Raw genomic sequence first — 18,765 nt, 5'->3', positions numbered from 1 at the left:
GTGAAATATTCATGGAGGTCCATTAAGTGGTGCTTAGCCTTTAAGTGATTCGAAACAAAAATCATTACCAACCACACATGTAGCAGAAATAGAGCAACATCATCATCTTGGTTCGTGATTTTCAACGTTTGGAGTCTCTCTGCTGTGTAAAAAAAAATACTCTAGATGCCTTTGACATGAGCAGAACCAGACCGAGACACTGGCTTCGTAAACACATTAGAGCAGTTTCCAGCACAAACTGACTAGACCCACATATCGAGCATATATCGGTTCACTGGCATAAAAAAGGCTGGCACACCACTAACTGTCGACCACTGCTGGTCCACTATCGGACCACTCAGATTACTGTCCTGTACAGGATATAACTAATTTATTATCTCCTCAAACAGATTTTAAAAATTCACAGAGGCTTTTATTCTGTAAAACCAATACAAATATTACCAACAATTATGAAAGATGAGTATAAGCCAGATATAAAATGATTATGCTAAAAATGTTGACACTGTGCTGGATTAAAATGATTTACTAATCTTATTTATAAATGATAACAAAAGAACCTAATGAAGGGGGAAAAATGTAAATTGGACTGTGACTAAAATGTAGCATTTTGTCTAAAATTCTGTTTAATCACCAATGGTCCGCCCAGAAAACGCTGTGCAAAATCTTAGTGGACCTCCAACTTTGCCCTCAGTGGGCTGCCGTCTCCTTGCTATCAGGGGAGAGCAGCAAATGTTGAGGAAACATCTAAATTTTGTAATTCTTTTTTTTTTTTTATCACATTTGTGAATTACGCTACAAGTTAAGGCTACAGTTAGTATTTTCAACCAGTGATACAAAAATAGCCTGTAAACAGTGCCTTATATATGGGCATAGTCCTGTGATCTCATCCAACAGATTCTTAATGGGGGGAAAAAATATATATATATATATATATATATATATATATAATTTCAGTATGAATTGGCACCATAGTCAATGTTTTTCCAGTTTTACAACAGATTGATCTTTAAAATCTATTTAAGATAAAAGCAGAACAAGTGGAACCCCATCACTTAAATACACAGACCTGGCAACTCTGGTGATGGTAGTGAAGGCAGTGGAGCAAACCAAGGTGAGGCAGATGGGGGAATTCACCCCCTATCCTAAATCCCTAAAACTGAATTCTTGCATCTGTAATTAGTTTTTCAATGCATATTACCATAATATAGAATAGTTTTCAATGATTGTGGGACAGATTTGTCCCCCCCCCCCCCCCCCCCACGGAACAGGGGGTATATCCCCTCATCACCCCAAGGATTACCGCTCCTGAATCAACTCAGTATTTGCAGTACTAACATAATGAATGAGCTTTTAAATGAGGTAGTCTGGTTCCATCCACAACCACTGTGTCAGCAAGTCTCTGTAGAACAAAAACTCTCCATCACACCACTGTGGAGATATGCCAAATGTTTCAGGGTTAATTCAGATTTTGAAGAGATTGTAGAACATGGAGATGACCCTGCAGTGACGACTCACAGGGTAGGTATACAGCACAAAATGCAGGACAGCCCTTCAGAATGTGAGCAGGAGACAAGGCTGCAGAAGCCCATCCTGTGGTCAGAACTGGGAACTCCCATTGCTGCCGAGACCGGGCACTGATCCTGAAAGAGTTACCAAAATAATCGTGGTATTGTTTACATACGATGTGTCCTCAGCCGACAGTTGCTGTCCACATCCATTACAAGCGATGTTTCTGACCGACTGACTGCCAAGGCAAGAGGAGAGACGATGGTCTTTCAAGCCTCATTCTTGGAGATGTTTTAGAAACAATGCTTTCTATACATCGTTATAAATTAAATATTCACTGCGTTGATGTGTTTGAATCTGATTTTAAAGAAAAATCAAGTTTGAAAAACCAGCATTCACTACATTTTTAAAAACACACTGCACTTAGCAACTTGATAGTCTTTTATTTTTCAAATGATCTGTTTCTCCAGCGTTTTTTCCAGTTTCTGATGTGAAAGAAGCATTTAATCCTTAAATAATAAAGAAAGCAAAAAATATTTACATTTATCAATAAAACTAATCAATGGATTATTATTAAGCACCTCTCACCGTCTGGAAGAAAAATCTTAAATACAGGGAAAAAACTGCCATTTCCGTTGGAAAAAAATACATGGCATTAACGTCAGATATTTATTAGGTCTATTAAAAAAAAAAAAAAAAAAAGCAAAAAAAAAAAAAAACCAAACCAAAAAAAATAAAATAAAAATAAAAGGAGAAAAACCCTTTATTTTGTATGTACAGAACGCTCCTGAAATGTTTCCACTGAAAGCAGAAAAGGCTTTTTAGGATCATTACTGTTTCATCTAGTTGTTTATTTTAGTTCTCTACACTTCAAGTTTTAATGACGTTTTCTCGCAATTTCTCGTAAAAATCCACTGCAGACTCAACTCGCTCTCAGGCCCTTTCTCTTCTCAGAGCAGCTCAGACTGAAGGAGGTAAAACGCAGGGGTTCGGGGAAGGCAGCGGGAAAGAGGATGGCTTTAAAGGAAGCATCGAGACCCCCGGCCCAGCAGCAAATAAGGGTCAGAAAAGTCAAAGTCCATCCCCTAAAACATCCTGCTCACAATCCGACCCTCCATTGCAGTAAACAGGAGGCAGAAAAAGGGGAGAATGCACAGAAACCCCTTCAAAACCCATCTGTTAAGAGAAGTCAGTAAATACTATGCTCATCTGCCTCATTCTCTTCCGAGTTAAAAATAACACCAGCCTTTTTTTTTTGCAGAAAAACAAAACTAAACACAAAAATATCCCTACGCGAGCGCTACCATGTTTGATCTGACGTTAGAGACCCCAGTTTTCCCAGAACGATATACGACACTATTCACGCTGTCTCATGTAGCATGTCTAATATACCTGTACATTTAAGAGCAGCGCTGGTCTGAGCCGTTTTATTATTATTATTTATTTCTTAAACTACATCATTAATAACAGCATGTTATTGTGAAAGCTTTGATGCTTTTTCTTTTTTCCATTCCCCCACCCAACTTCATTGTTTGTTGGGGGTTCATTTGTTTTGTTTTTTTATTAGTTTTTTTTTTTTCCTTTATCTGAAGTGGACACTTGCCACAAGAGGGGTAACTAGAGAGAGAGCTCCAAAAACAAAACACAAAAAAAATAAAAATAAAAAGCAAAAAACTAATGATTGTAGTTGAATCCGTCTGTTTCCTCTCAACAGAGAAGACAGGCTTAAGTTCAAGTGTGTGGACAATCAGCTCGGCACTCTGTTGGCCTTTAGCTGTTGGTGTCGGACTCCTCCTCTGCCTCTCTGAGCCAGTTGAAGAAGCCGGTGACGGATTTAAGAGCCACTCCTTTCCCCAACTGCTCCGCTGGGTCTTTACTCGACTCCCATTTGTAAAAGGCTTCCTCTTTAATCACGTCTTCATCATACAGAGCGTCAAACAGCATCCGCAGGAGGTCTGAGAGAGAAAAAATATAAAGGGGAGAAAGAGGGAGAGAAAATTGAGGCAGAGAAAGGGAAAGAAAAAGAGAAAGAAAGTGAGGGGGGGATAGAGGTTAATCACAACTCAACCAGGCCTTTATATTGTGACGGATGTGCTTTTGTTTAAAATAAACTACTCACTGGCTGGCTGCTCCATTCGCACCATGAGAGCCTGGAGAGCATAAAGTGCCTGGAGCTCTTTCTGCTCGTCTGACAAATACTTCTGCAGCAGCTTTGCATGCTGGGAAATCTGCACCACATCCACTTTGTAAGGTGTCTCAGCTGGAAGGACAGCACAAGAATTAGATACAGAATATACACAGCCAACTGCCCACTAGGTTTTAAGTTCTGGTCATTTCCTCTGCGCCCTAATGTCAGCTGATTCAGAGCAGAACTTCCACCGCGGGTTAGCGCATATAAAATAAGGAGCACTGTTTACTGTTTGGAACGGTTATAACTGGTCAATAAAACTAAAATCACAAAATTGGCACAGGTCAGTTCAAGAAAATTACGGACTGTAATCCAGTGTCCTGTGTCCTCTGATGAAGGATAAGAGCAATACTGTCTCTGACTTTACATTTACAAGGTGGACCAAAGAGTGTCTAATGGCACTTTTCCACTGCATGGAACCTATAGGACTCGACGCTGGCTTTTCCACTGCCCAAATCTGGTTAGTTCCAGCCAAGCAGGCACTATATTTGACATGTAAACCCTGCAGATCGCTGATTAGCCAGAGACCTGTCAATCACCACAAAATGCAGAGCTCCAGCACAAACTTGAGACAGAGAAAACTTGAGTGGACAGTTTAAAAACTTCAGCAGCACTGCTGTGTCTGATCCACTTGTACCAGCACACCACACACTAACATACCACCTCCACATCAGTGTCACTGCAGTGGTGAGGATGATCCACTGTGTAAAGAGGGTAAAAAGGCTAGTATGCAGAGCAACAGATAAACTGCAGTCTAATCATTCAATTAGAGTGACCTTTGTGTGTGGTCAGTGGAGCGGAGAGCATGGACAAAAAGTGTACTTACAAATGGCAGACTGACACACGGTGGTCATCAGAGCTCGAATGAACTGATTGGACGCCATCTGCTGTTCATCAAGGTTCACCTGCAGAGAGTGTCACAAACATGTTTTAGCAACACCAATGATATATTCAGATCCATTTCAGAAAGCAGAATCAGAGTTGGCCAAAGTGGCTCAATAATATTTAGATCTGGTGACTGTGCAGGCCATGGGAGATGTCCAACTTCACTTTCATCAAAACAATCTTTCACCAGTCTTGCTGTGAGTATTGGTGCATTGTCATCCTGATACATGGCACCGCCTTCAGGATACAATGTTTGAACTACTGGATGCACATGGTCCTCCAGAATGGTTTGGTAGTCCTTGGCAGTGACGCGCCCAAGTATTGGGCCAAGGGAATGCCATTATATGGCAGCCCAAACCATTACTGATCCACTCCCATGCTTCACTCTGGGCATGCAACAGTCTGGGTGGTACGCTTCTTTGGGGCTTCTCCACACCATAACTCTCCCGGATGTGGGGAAAACAGTAAAGGTGGAGTCAGAGAACATGTTTCACATTGTCCACAGCCCAAGATTTGCGCTCCTTGCACCATTGAAACCAATGTTTGGCATCGGCATGAGTGACAAAAGGTTTGGCTATAGCAGCCCGGCTGTGTATATTGACCCTTTGGAGCTCCCGACGGACAGTTCTGGTGGAAACAGGTGAGTTGAGGTGCACATTTAATTCTGCTGTGATTTGGATAGCCGTGGTTTTATGTTTTTTGGATACAATCCGGGTCAGCACCCGAACATCCCTTTCAGACAGCTTCCTCTTGCATCCACAGTTAATCCTGTTGGATGCATTTCATCCTTCTTGGTGGTATGCTGACATTACCCTGGATACCGTGGCTCTTGATACATCACAAAGACTTGCTGTCTTGGTCACAGATGCGCCAGAAAGACATGCACCAACAATGTGTCCTCTTTTGAACTCTGGCACGTCACCCATAATGTTGTGTGCATTGCAATATTTTGAGCAAAACTGTGCTCTCTCTCCCTCTGCTAACTGAACCTTCTCTTAGTGGTGCAATGTGCAATTAATGAAGATTGGCCACCAGGCTGGTCCAATTTAGCCATACAACCTCACACACTAAAACAACAGGTGTTTCAGTTTCATTGTCCAACCCCTGCATATAGATACTGACTTTTGGGCTTTCATTGGCTGTAGGCCATAATCATCAATATTAAAAGAAATAACATGTTGACAATATTCTAATTTATTGAGCTGCACCAGTAAATGACCACTACAGAAATCCTGTTTTAATGAAAAGCTTGCTTTAGACTCTACCCTCACCTCCACCCAGTCAAGGATCCTCTGGTTGCTGGCCTTGTCCTTGACGAGACGCTCCAGGTTTTTATTCAGTTCCTCAGCGCTCAGCTGCGTTTTACTGGACTTTTCCGTCTCCTCTCCAAGAGTGAACTCCATCTTCTGCAAGAGAAAACACAATTCTTTCAGTACACTGCACTCAGACCAGAGCAACACAAATGCACACCACAGCAAAAGTGGTAGGAGTTGTTTTTCCAATTTTCCAATGAATAAAAGGACAAGGAATTAAGTCTTAGGGGGAGGGTGTCTCAAATCAATATTTCTCCATTAGCCAGTTAAATTGTGCCCTGTCCAATAAGAAAATCCCTAGCTCTTGATTTGGGTGTAAATTATCTGGCTAAACTGAAAAAAAAAAAATCCTGCTTAATAAAGAACCCCTGGGTTAATTCTTTGACGTCTCCTGAACTCTAAAAACAGTACTCTCTGGTGGGAACATCTAATAGAGGAGCAACATTATTAATATCCACCATACCTGTTCAGTCACAAACTTGTTGACGTCCTCATCCTCAGGGAGGAAGTCCTTCCAGTTGAGTCCAGCTTCGTTCCACAGAGCGCTTGCCTTTTTATGACTCTGCAGAGACGAGTAACAGTGTCATACAGAGATCTCCAGATACAGGGGACACAAAGAGTTAAGACATTACACTCACCAATCCTTTACAGAGCAGGTTGAGGATCTGAACCAGTAAAGTAGCAGCTTTCCCTAAAGGCAGCAGAGGTTTGGACACCTCCCTGAGGAAAAAGAAAACACAGCAATATAAAGACACAGTCTCTCTCCACCCAGGATTTTTTTGCATGTTTAGATAAATGAGTGTTTAAATGGATTAAAGACTGATTTAAAGACTAAAGGACGACTACAGTTCATCTGCTGATTTGCTTACTTTGTTAGCCCCCTTTCACCCTGTTCTTCAATGGTCAGGACCTCTACAGAGCTTGGAATACATGGGCAGTGGACTACTCTCAGTCCAGCAGTGACACAGGGGTTTAAAAACTCCAGCTACACTGGAGCAGCTCCACTGCTGTGTGAGATCCACTTGTATCAGCTCAACACCACTTCACTGAGAATGATCCACCACAAATCATACCTGCTCTGTGTGGACCCTGATCACTGAAGAACACTGGGTGCATCAAAGCATTGAGAGAGACAGATGGTCTGTATGATCAGTGGAGCCGAAGGATATGCTTACCTGAAGAGTTGCCCCATGGGAATTCCTCCCTCCTGCAGCACAGGGGCGATGATCTCAGCCAGGTAAAGCCAGATGTGTGGAATATCAATAGCCATATCATCCGCAACTTCCAGGATTTCCTGAAGCCTGAAGAACACAAGGTTTTCATTTTTTACCATACTTTACACTTACAGGAAGTGGAGATCTAAGGAGTGTTTTTGTCCCACTATGTAGGAGCGCTGAATCACAATTGATTACAAATTCAAAGTTTAAATTTGTGTTGTTTAATGAGCCAGGTTCTGCATTAAAATCTGCTGCTCCTCGACTGACACTGCATCTACACATTCAATAATCATGTGACTGAATTACTTGGAGAAAAGCTTGTTTTTCTGCTTCACCACTAAAGAATGCTACAGGGCTCAGGTCTGTTACATTATACACTATGCACATGTTCCTTTAATGCTCCGCCTAACATGAAATGCATTAATGTAGAGTGTGTTCCTTTTTACTGTGAAACTGCAAATAGAACTAAGAACGAAAGCTCCTCAGATCCTCAGTCCCATCAGTGAAATTCAGTGGCCCAGACACGTGGCACTAAACAGAGGTCATCAGCGGAGCAGACACCGAGTGGGAAAGAACATTTAATTTGTAATTGGAACCCAGAGTGTGTCTATAAAAATGTCAGTGGAGCAGGGGCATCTTATGTTACAATGAGTGTTAAATATACGCAAAATTAATTTCTATTTTCCATTTCTATTTATCCTCACCCTTTGTAGTACTGCTCTGCAGTAAGGATCTTGGTGCTGAGGAGTTTGTGCAGGAGGAGACCCATATGCTCTCTGGCAATGGTGCTGCGTTCCAGGGTCGACTCAACGCCGTTCCGCACAAACACGAAGAGAAGAACCTGGCTGTTCAGCTCCTGAATGCATTGTACTGCCTCCTACACACACAAAAACAAAGCAGAGTTAAATACAGAAACATACACAATGTCAATTGCATAAAGCTGTGCTTCAGTATTTTCATCCCCATGCAAAGAGCACAGTCCTGTGCGCCGTTTACCTTAAGGTCATTGATGTGGAGATACTCCTCAATGATGGCCGTAGCCTTCTTCTCCACCTCCTCTTCGCTCAGAGCCGGTTTAGCCTGAGTCGGTGGAGGAGTGGGAGCGGCCTCACGTTTCACTATAGGACAGAAGAAAAATCAACGCATCATTAGGATCCGTTCAGGACATGTATAAACCCTTCGTTGTAACATGAATGCATAAGCGCATTCAACAATTAAAGTTCAACTGTTTTTACACAGATATCAGTGCTCCTTTTCAACAGATTATTAAAGACTGCTCATGAATGCAGATCAGCCTGGACCTGCACATCCATAAACTCTTTGATTCCTGTCATAACCAGATAACCAAGCCATATGTACACAGCCGGTGTTTCAAATCTCACCCGTCTCTTTGCTGCGTTCTCTCTCTCGGCTCCTGTGGTCGTCAGTCATGCTCGCCACACGGCGCACAGGATCCGTGACAGGTCGGCTCTCTCCTCCGCGAGCGCGCTCCTCCGTCTCTCGGCTGAAACTGCGCTTCGTGATGACCGCACGGTTTCGGTCCAGAGGTTTGTCTCTGTCCTCTCGACTGTCTCTCCTTTCAAAACGATCAAATCGGTCTCGATCAGCCCTGTCTCGCTCACTGCGATCCCGGCTGGAACTGCTTCTACACACAGGACCACAAAAAAAAAAAAAAAAGAAATTATTCTCACAAAAAAAGTTTTAGTGCCTTTCAATAACCCCAAGACAATTCCCATAGAGAGCCCCTTTGACACATGCACGGTAATCCCAAAATGTTCCGAAGTTTACCTAGAGGAGTTGTATGTGTGAATATGACCACTCAAAACAATCGTCCTGGACCTTACCCATACTGTATCCTCCTCGTGCCCTAGTAAAGACTCCAGGTGAAGTCTGAGCGCATGTTAGAATGGTGCGGGAACGTTAAGGAGTTTCTCCTGCACATGCTGCACAGACATGGCACCATGCTTAAAGCACACGCTTCATTTGCCACTGCAAGAGATTGACTGATGCAGAAAATCTGCATAAGTGAATAACCATTCCGGGACATCTCTGGACCCAATACTCTGGAGTTTCTCTAGAAATTCTCCGGAGTTCATTCGTTAACGAAGCAATACACAACCATGCAAAAGTCTTAAGCGCCTAAGAATATTATAACTTAAAAACGCATACTTTATTCATAATATTATATATTTATTTTATACAATTAAATATTGAAACCAAGTACACACAAAAAATATATATATATTTTTTTTTTCTAAAAAGTAGTAGCTGTGTTGTGAGCAAGTGTGAAGAACAAAGTGTTTCAAGATGTTCTCTTTGATCTTACGAATTTATTAAATCTACAGCACACTAGATTTAACATAATGAAGTATTTATTAACCACTTAAACTTGGGATTAGATGATAATCTCAAATAATACTGGACTGTCACGAGGAAAGGGTTAAACCAACACGTTCACACTTACTAGAATAATGGGAGTGGATTTATTCCAATTAGGGATGTTTGTTTGGTTTTCTTTTTATCAAATATACCCTCTTAATGCTCAGATAAATAGCTTTTTAAATCCCATTCCTCAGGTACTTACAATTGCACAGCGCTGTACGCTCCAGATAAATATTTATATATTATTTCAGTACTTGGTGACAAGTATCCATGAATGTATCCTAAATGTAAATACAGGCTAGAACTGAACAAGTGCTCATTTCTCCTCAGATCCTCAGTCCCATCAGAGAAGGTCAGTGGCCCAGACACGTGGCACTAAACAGAGGTCATCAGTGGAGTAGGCACAGTGATTTTGACTTATTTTGTACTTGCCTCTGAGGAACCCTGCGATCAGAATCCATGGAGGCAGAGGAAGAGGAGGAGGAAGGTGCGGCAGGCTGCTGGAGAGCAGAGAAACGGTTCAGAGTGCTGGTTGTGCGACTCGTGTCTGGACCAGGAGAGATGCAGAGAGAAAAAGAGAAAATGAATGAATAAATTTCAAACATTATCACTCAAGAAGTTATTGATCTTACAGTATTTTTTGTTCTGTCCCAAAGCACTGAGAGTGAGTGTGGAGTAAAAATGGCTGAAGCCATGCTTGTGTTCATACCCTGTTCCGTGCTGGGTTTGGCTCCAGAGCCTCCACTGCTGCCCTTGCCCCAACTGCCCCATGAGCCCTTTCCTCCAGGTGCCAGAAGCTGGTTGTTAAAGTCCAGAGCACCAGGCTGTGGAAACAGAGCAGAGGGTTAAAAGACTTACCCCCCAAAAAAAGTGTATAATTCAGCTGCCTGCGTCAAAGTTAAAACACAATTCGCCAATTTTGATGCAGCAACAGACCATTATCAGTTACCTTTTAACACACACTGCTCGATCTGGTTCACACTGTGGGACATGTCAGAAATACTGGTCAAATCTCATCTTCCCTTTCCTAACACTTCACAATATCCGTGTTTTCATTGACCATATTAAGCCTGACCAAGATCACTTGAAGGAAATTGATCGTGTGCATAAGTATGTGAGTCAACAATCAAATCTGCGTTCCTTTTTTTGGCGGGGGGACATTTATTTGTCAGGGTTTTCCTGTGCAATTTCTGGAAGCAGTGATTAGACATGACCTTGGATTAGCTGAGGCCTGTACCTTCGTGATTTTGCTGAGCCGGCTGGTGTCAATGGGTCTGTTCTTAGTGCTGATGGGAACAGTGTTCCAGCCCTCATCTTGGGGCTGGCTGCCTCGGCCCGAGGAAGATGAGGAGGAAGAGTGAGGGCCCCGGGCTCCTCGGCCCTGAGACGAATCCTTTTTGGACAGGAGCTGCTGCTGGACTTTAATCTGCTCCCTGTGCTCCTCCAACTCAGCCTCTTTATGGATCTGATCGATCGTCTTCGGGCCTTGATCTCCTCTCCTTGGAACCCAGTTATTCTATAATTATTCAGACAGAAGGAGGGGGGGGGGAGGAAAAATAAATAAAATAAGAAACTAAATACAAAACCAAGTTCAGAGTTTAACCACTTTTACTGGAGAAAAAAACTGAACCCAAAGAAAAAAATTACAGTTTAGATTTGAGGTTTTTGGTTTGGATTGTTAGGTTGATTATGATGTTGAAGTTATTAGTTGTAATAGTAGTACTTACCCGTCTGAGGTCCAGAACATCCTGCAACATAAAGCGGATTCTGGAGGATGTTTTTCTCTCCTTTATAATTTTCTCCATCTGGTTAAAATACTGATCCATACGAGGCTGTAGACACAAAAACAGACTTTTACTACACTAGACATTTATATTAATTGCCTTCCCTCATGCCTGAATTCCTCATACCTTCCATAAGACTTTCTGAATAGCATCTTGCCATTGTTTACTAACATTTTCTAGAGGGAAACACTGTAAAAGCCTAAAATCTTTAATAAATAGAGTTAGCGTCTGATACCTTGGCCTTCTCAAAGTCAAGGTCTTTTCCAATTGTGGACAGAAGTCTGCAGAGGCACTCCAGACTCTCCTCATCATGGTTCTTCAGCAGCTTCACGATGCAGTCATGCATTATGGGCTCCGTCAGCATCTTCAGCTTGAAAAGCTCCCCAATGAACTTGATGTTTCCGAGCGAGCGACGGCGAGCTTTGTCCTTTGCATCCTCAAGCTCCTCCTTCAGACGCTGGCGCTCCTCCTCCTCAGACAAAAAACAAAGGTCAGTGATTAACCACAGCTCTACATAAAACAATAGCCTTATCATCCTAAAATGCTACAGGAGGCCTAAGTTGTTAATAAAGGCTGTTATATTTGTTTTAGTATTCCTGCTATTGTTGCTACACCTGAGTTTCATTAACTCGGAATGCTAACAAGCACAGCTAAATTCACACACTGCAGAGCTCAGAAAAAGCACTAGTCTGATAAAATCTGCTTTTGATTTCAGTCAGATTTTGTAACGTGGGGAACCATGACCTAATGGTTAGAGAAGAGGACTGAAGGACTGAAACGTCGTTGGTTTGATTCTCACGACCAACAGGAAAATTGGGGGCGGTGGGGGTGAAGGAACGACAAAGAATTGCATGTTTTTAGTGTCATTTATTTAAAAAAAAAAAAAAAAAAGCCATGGTTAAACTCTGATTGTTCTCATGGGTAAATATCTGACATGTCACTTTTAGTCACAGTTGTTACAATAAAACAGTTGATAATGAAACAGATGTAGGTTTTCAGCATTCAAACTTAAGAAACTTTTGTCTGAGAGGGTTGAGAAGATTTGGAGAAGTATTTAAAAGCCTAAAATCCTCTGTAGCTATAGTTTTATTGTTGAATCTCAAAAGGTATCCTACATGTTTTGTTTTCATTTGAACTAATTAAAGTCTAATTTATAATTATACGTGACGTCAACGTGAAATTAGAAATTGGGCTTTAGTTAAAGATGAATTAGCCTGACATACACCTCTCCAGATATGTAACTACACGTTGCAGTAATCAGATGGACACTATGTTGAGCTGTAGTTGTACAGGAACTCCACACTATAGAGACCACAGACTAGCCTAGCTAGAGATTTCCTCTGATATGGTGTGGACGTCAGGGATGAATAAATATGTTGAAAAAGAGGAAAAATCTCCGGGAAAAAAACCCTCAACGAGAAGCTTTGACCACACGGGAAAAACGTGCCGGCTTTGTATTTGTTCCTTTCCTGGCACCTCGTGTTAACCTCACTTTGTCCCATACAACAACCTCCTTCCTAAATAGTGCACTTTAAAGATTTATAAAAGTAATTCTTCTACACCACTATATTTTGTACTACATAGAGAAGATGATGTTTGACATTCAGCCCTAGTGTTGTGGCGGTGTAATTGCAGAGAGACACAGACACTAAAGCAGAAGTATAAATGTTAAAGCATAAAATGTTTAACAACACACAGGTTGTCCATTTTATTGACTTCTTATCGTGATACTTATCCCTAAATTTTGGGATATTTTCTTCCCAATTAACATTTAATGAACTATTGCCACCAGCCTCTGGAGAGTGAAGGAGAGCAAATACTTCCTCTGAGAAACGCATGGCCAGACCACCCTGCTTTATGAACTGCTACTAACACAACACTCACCAGCTCAACATACCAGAAAACAAAGCCCACATCTGTCCGTGTTAACCAGCACCGCTAGCAGAAAGATGAGCGAGACCGGGGCCATCCTACCCACCCTGACTCCTGATAACAGGCCAATGCTATGATCGCTGGGCAACTCGGGATACACAACAGTCTCTTACCTCTTTGGCAGCATCCATCTCTTTCTGCTTTTGCTCAAAGATCTCATCATCATCCTTGTCCTTCTCAAACTCTTTCTGACAGCGGTTCAGCAGCAGTTTACGGAAATTCACAGTGACTGTCGGTTTATCCGAGGTGGGGACTTTCAGCTAGACACAGGAAGGAAAATCACATTAATAGAAGGAAAAGAAAAAGAAACAAGAGAAAGCCAAAAAGGATAAAGGATAGGAAAAAAAGTAAAAGAAGGTTGTAAAATGAAGACTGAACAGAGAAGAGTGCAGAGGAAAACATAGAAGACTGACCCCTGTAAGGCAGCGGCACATGTTGGCATAGGCTACAGAGAAGTTGGGTTCGGAGATGGCCTTCTCGAAGACGAGGTCTATGACTCCTTTGAGCCTCTCCTCTGTGTCAATGGTGAGCTCCGTCACCTGCTTCATCAGCTGCTGGAACATCTGTGGTGTGAGCTTGTTGAGGATGCCACGGACTCTGCGGAATAGGTCCTGCGTGCGGACCATCTCTGGGTCCTCTTCCTCACGAGTCTTCTTACCCGACGGTTTCCACGCCTTCTCTGCCCGGTTCAGCTGAACGTCGTCATTCAGAGACACGCTCGCAATGATCTTCCTTGGCTCCTTACGCTGCTGACCCTGCTGAGAGCGACGAGGGCCTGGGAGCTGATGAAGAGTGGGTGGTGATAAACAAGAGCTGTCAGTTTCTAGAAACGCACACACATACATATATATACATAGACAAAAACAAGAAAGAAGTGACGGAGAACGAGACATACAGACATAAAAAGCAGTATAAAAAGCAGCGTACCAGTCCTCGCCCTCCTCCAGGCGGCTGTCTGCCAAGATTAGCAAAGGACGGAGTGAAGTCTGGGCCACAGTTCATCAGACGACTGGGGTCCAGTGGCCGGAGAGGGGTCTTATTCGCCTGAAGAAAACAGAGAAAACAGAAACACACGAGATTTCAGGATTGAACACTTTCAATACCTCAGTGCATGGCATGAACTCCTGATGGGATCCAACAAATTAAAATAAAAATATGCAGACTTTTGTTAATAATGATCATTAAAATCATGAATAGATAAACGTTGATAACATTATCCTAAACAACTCACTACTATTTAAAGGGTACTAAAACAACAATGACATTTCCTGCAAGTTTGTCAAAGACAGAGAAACTCACCTTGTCCAGCACCACCTCAGTTATGTGAGGAAGGCCCTCAGGTTTGCTCATACTGGCGCTGATAAACTGGAAGCGCAGCAGAAACTCCCTGTCATAACATTTCTTCTCCTCAGGGTTAATCGGCTTCCAGTGTTCTGCAGCAAGGAGAGAATTGAAGCTGAATTAAAGCCAATCTTCCACAACAATTAAATAAAATAAAGTGTACTTCATCCATCCATTATTCACCACTTGTCCGTATCTGGAAGTGTACTCAATTTCCTTATTACTGCAAAACCAGTTCACCAATCAAGGTGTACAAAAACTTAACGAAAACTGCTTTCCTGCTTGATCAAACAAACCCAAACTCGCATAGGAAGCTCTCTAAACTGAATTCCAGTGTGAGGATGCCATTAACTGCCAAAGAGAGGTTAATAAGTTGTGGTCATAAATTATGTAATCACACACACACCAGTTGTGTTAAATAAAAAGTATAAATGTGTAAAAAAAAATTATTTGTAAGAAATTATTCATAATAAAAAATTTGTAAGAAAAATTTGAAAGATTTAATTTCAACTTCGTCTGTAAGCTCCCTTACCCTCCTTGTACTGATATTTCTGCTCCACAGGCTTGGTAGCATCAGGCTCTATATTCTCAGTGTCTAGTTTGTCCTCTTTCTCCTCCCATGTCTCCTCTGGTTCCTCAGGGGCAGGGGCTGGAGGCTCCGAAGTTTGAACTGGAGCAACCATGGGCTCAGAAGCAGGTTCTTTCTCTTCAGGCTAAAACAGAGAGAATGGCAGAAACCGCATTAAAACAGCTGCTGTTTCTAAAGGCCATGACTTCAATACACTTTACACCATCAGCTAAAGCCCAGCAGGAGTTAGAGCTCTGCCTTTCACCTGAATAAAGGCACAGACCTCTTTAAAGGCATCTAGGAGATCTCCCACATCTTTGTTATTCAAATCCTTTAACTTCTTCTTCTTCTTTGGCACAGACAGGACAGCTGAGGGGGGAGGAAGAGAGAGAGAGAAAGAGTTTGAAGCCAACCGAGGACACACTGAAAACTGACCTTTGTCAGGTAAAAAATCTCATTATATCTTTAAAAATAAATAAATAAAAAAACCCTTGAGCACCTTTTAATAATGAAACAACATTGCACCCCACAGTTAACAGAATCTTGAGAATTAAAGCTTTTTTTATACATAAGGTTCTTTATTATTAATATTTATTGTTTTTATCCTGATTAACACTTTAAAATTTAATCTTGTTATTTTTCCTATTATTGTTTTTCATATGTACTAAATTTCACCCCTCACCTGAAGCACTTTGAAGTTGTCAAATGAGTACATGAATGCAAGTGAATATTTATGCAGCCTGAGTTACTGAGACTTGAACGCAAGTCCTACAGCCATTAAATCTAACCAGTTGCCAAATAGTGCACTCTATCATGCAATACACTACATTCATATAATCCACAAGATCATTCTGACAGACTAATGCACTACAGGAAGAGCCGGGGGACAATATTCGCTAACAGTTCTATAATATAACTTGTCAGCTCAAAATATACTACTACAACAACAAAATAACTGAACACACCTTGCATAGTGGTCTCCTCAGAAAGAGTTTCCTCTGTCTTCACGTCCCCTTCTTCCGAGACCTCTGGGGCACTAGGGGTGCTCTCCTGAGCTTCTTGAGCCTTGGATTCAGCCTCAGGTTCAGCACTGGCTTTAGGCTTCTCCGCAGGCAGCTCCTCTAGGTCCTGAGGCAGGCCATTGGCCACAGGAACCTCCTCGGGCAGAACTGAAGATGACTCAGGCTCAAGCTCTGGATTTATCTTCTAAAAGTTGGTGGAAGAATAGAAAGAAGTGCTTAACTATTACTTAAATTAACCAAAATGGTACAATTTCACAAGAAGCCACACGCCCCATTACCTTCAGAGGTTCAGTGGGTGTGGCTTCAACAATTGCTTCTTCACTGCCATTGGTTGCTGGAATGGCTGCCTCAGTGGCCAAAGCTGTAGCAGTTACAGATGTGAGGGTGGGGTCAGAGGTGGGCTGGGCCTTTTCAGCCAAAGGCTCCAACTCTTTCACCTTGGGCTCCTCTGGTTCCACCTTCTCCACCTTTTCAGAAGGTTCCTCCTCTGCTGCTGTGGGCTCTTCTGGCCCCTCTGCTTTTGGATTTGGGGGCTCAGCTTCAGGAGAAAGAGGTGCGTCCACAGCATCCTCAGTTTTATCCTCAGCTTGTGGGGTAGGATTTTCTGCTGAAGGTAGAGAGATCTGAGCAGGTGGAGGAGGAGATGGAGAAGTTCTGAGCTCTGTGTCAATGTTCTGAAGCTGTGGGGGTGTCTCAGGGCTCTCAGACAAAACTGGCTCCTGATCCGGTGAGGTTTTAGTCTCGTCAGCGATGGCGCTTTGTTCAGGGGTTTTAGCTGGAGGAGGAGTCGCAGAAGTGCCTGCGAGAGCCACAGGCTTTACACAATCATCTGTAAACAAAATAAGAATTCTTTTAAAACTGGGTTTCCATGTGGAGATGGTCCAGGTTCAGTTTATTTACCGTCCATTATCAATAACTACTTTATTTAGTGGTTTATTTAGTGTCTCAACAAAATCTCCAGAGATCAGAATCAGGGCCAAATCAAACTTTTTTTTTTTTTTTAAATGATCATTTTTGATTGAGAGCACGAACCTAAGCCTAATCCCGTTTTTTTTTTTTTTTTTCAGCAGTCACAAGCATACAGGCATGTTCCAGGTTTACTACTGCAATGCTGCACTTGGAATTTAGAGAAGTTGGTTATAAAGGCATTTTTTTATTTTGTAAGCATGAATACATTGGGCAACAGCTTGGATTAGGGTAAATATATTCTTAATGCACTACAGAGCTATTCATTCGCCAAGCAACTACAGTGGATTTATTTAAAGAACTAAATGTACTAATAATTAATTGGGGGAAATAATAAATAAAAATAACAGAAAGGAATTACAACAAAGGCAAAAAAAAGAAAAAAGAATTGGAATTACAAAGGCAAATCATTTTGAATAGAATATTCCTAGGGATAGTATTCTAACACCAGGTTTTGCTTTCCTTTTGTGAATTAGGGATTTATTTTTTCACCCACTATTTGTATCCAGTTCCACCCCATAGCTGTTCACTGAACTCCCAAAACACGGAGGGGGAGGGAGGGAAAATTTTCAAACAAATTTGTACAACACCAGTGCTGACTACACAAACAGGAAGTGAGTGACTACTGTCACTATGCTCCCTTAGGACTCCATAGATGGCAAAAAATAATAATTACAATATAAATATGTACATACCAGGTCTAATCACTACAGCAGCTGGTGGCGGTATAGTTTCACCATTAGTTTGCGCTGGACCTCCAGCCTCTGGGCCGACAGACTGAGAAAAGTAGAGAGAGAATTAGCTTGTGATTGACTTTAATTCTCCTGAAAGACTATTACAAACGCTAAAGTAAATCATAAGTATAAAATTTAAAAAATAGCAGTGGACTGACCTGAGGTGGTGTGGGTGTAGATGCGGATCTTCCGCCAGACATGATTTCCTCCGTGATGTCACGTCCTCCCTGGTTTGGGTCTCGTATTCTGATCTGTGGAATTAAGGGATAGTACAGAAAAAATAATTAACTTTAGTCCATGTTTACAGATACACATACAGTGTCAGAAAGACAATTATATTTATATGATAAAAAACAATTTCTCCCCTTATCTATATACAGGACATGGTTTAATCTTATATTAAAAAAAGGTGCACTGTGTAAGATTTAAGGTGATCTATTATGTGCAGAAATTAGTACAGTTTACAGCCTCAATGTTCCCATTATTGTATTATCACCTGAGTTTTAGTTGCTTAGCCCCTTGGCCTTAGGCCTTTCAGCCACATCTGCGCTATCTGACAAGACCTGACATTTTTATTAATTTCACCTACCAAAAAAATCTTCCCAAAAACATACAGTATTGTTGCATAGGTTTGTGCTGAATATTAGTGTGTGTAAGAGATGTATGAAATTCATTGTTTAAATTAAGTCTAAACATGGACTTCCAATAAAACCTATTTTCAAAAGGTGCTGACATGGAGAAAAAACACATTGTGAACCTGAAATTTTATTTTGACACTGGCATTTACAACTTTGACACATTTTTTTTCTTCTCTATTGCTACAAATATGGTTTCTCAATACCTGTGGCTCACACATTGACTATTCATGAGTCAGGTATGAAAACACATGTGAGAACTCCCCTCTCCACTATTAAATAAATGGCCCAT

General features: G+C 41.7%; 1 protein-coding gene and 2 non-coding genes across 6 annotated transcripts in view; all 3 read right to left on the bottom strand.

Annotated features, from left to right (window-relative positions):
- Positions 1 to 1,935: 1,935 nt before the first annotated feature.
- Positions 1,936 to 18,765, bottom strand: part of LOC136678056 (eukaryotic translation initiation factor 4 gamma 1-like) — a 34,079-nt gene continuing 17,249 nt past the window's right edge. For 3 of the 4 annotated variants that reach the window (XM_066655850.1, XM_066655854.1, XM_066655852.1), the window contains 25 exons: positions 17,997 to 18,089; positions 17,800 to 17,881; positions 16,417 to 16,967; positions 16,082 to 16,322; positions 15,400 to 15,485; positions 15,081 to 15,261; positions 14,507 to 14,640; positions 14,135 to 14,251; positions 13,621 to 13,989; positions 13,321 to 13,467; positions 11,511 to 11,747; positions 11,219 to 11,323; positions 10,729 to 11,007; positions 10,201 to 10,315; positions 9,924 to 10,038; positions 8,492 to 8,754; positions 8,106 to 8,227; positions 7,814 to 7,986; positions 7,068 to 7,193; positions 6,531 to 6,612; positions 6,356 to 6,454; positions 5,851 to 5,985; positions 4,521 to 4,599; positions 3,626 to 3,766; positions 1,936 to 3,461 (listed from right to left, as the gene is read on the bottom strand). In XM_066655850.1, coding sequence (XP_066511947.1) covers positions 3,277 to 3,461; positions 3,626 to 3,766; positions 4,521 to 4,599; positions 5,851 to 5,985; positions 6,356 to 6,454; positions 6,531 to 6,612; positions 7,068 to 7,193; positions 7,814 to 7,986; positions 8,106 to 8,227; positions 8,492 to 8,754; positions 9,924 to 10,038; positions 10,201 to 10,315; positions 10,729 to 11,007; positions 11,219 to 11,323; positions 11,511 to 11,747; positions 13,321 to 13,467; positions 13,621 to 13,989; positions 14,135 to 14,251; positions 14,507 to 14,640; positions 15,081 to 15,261; positions 15,400 to 15,485; positions 16,082 to 16,322; positions 16,417 to 16,967; positions 17,800 to 17,881; positions 17,997 to 18,089 — 4,257 coding nt within the window. In that variant the 3' untranslated portion in view covers positions 1,936 to 3,276. The remainder of the gene's footprint in view (positions 3,462 to 3,625; positions 3,767 to 4,520; positions 4,600 to 5,850; positions 5,986 to 6,355; positions 6,455 to 6,530; positions 6,613 to 7,067; positions 7,194 to 7,813; positions 7,987 to 8,105; positions 8,228 to 8,491; positions 8,755 to 9,923; positions 10,039 to 10,200; positions 10,316 to 10,728; positions 11,008 to 11,218; positions 11,324 to 11,510; positions 11,748 to 13,320; positions 13,468 to 13,620; positions 13,990 to 14,134; positions 14,252 to 14,506; positions 14,641 to 15,080; positions 15,262 to 15,399; positions 15,486 to 16,081; positions 16,323 to 16,416; positions 16,968 to 17,799; positions 17,882 to 17,996; positions 18,090 to 18,765) is intronic. The other variant, XM_066655851.1, reaches the window with a different exon arrangement.
- On the bottom strand, positions 7,588 to 7,663 carry LOC136679850 (small nucleolar RNA SNORD66). Its single transcript, XR_010796627.1, has one exon. It is a non-coding gene; the product is annotated as a small nucleolar RNA SNORD66 (small nucleolar RNA).
- Positions 9,814 to 9,889, bottom strand: LOC136679851 (small nucleolar RNA SNORD66). The gene has a single exon (XR_010796628.1). It is a non-coding gene; the product is annotated as a small nucleolar RNA SNORD66 (small nucleolar RNA).

Source organism: Hoplias malabaricus, chromosome Y, assembly GCF_029633855.1.
Source record: "Hoplias malabaricus isolate fHopMal1 chromosome Y, fHopMal1.hap1, whole genome shotgun sequence".
Taxonomy (NCBI): Eukaryota; Metazoa; Chordata; class Actinopteri; order Characiformes; family Erythrinidae; genus Hoplias; species Hoplias malabaricus.
This window is presented reverse-complemented; position numbering and strand designations above follow the sequence as displayed.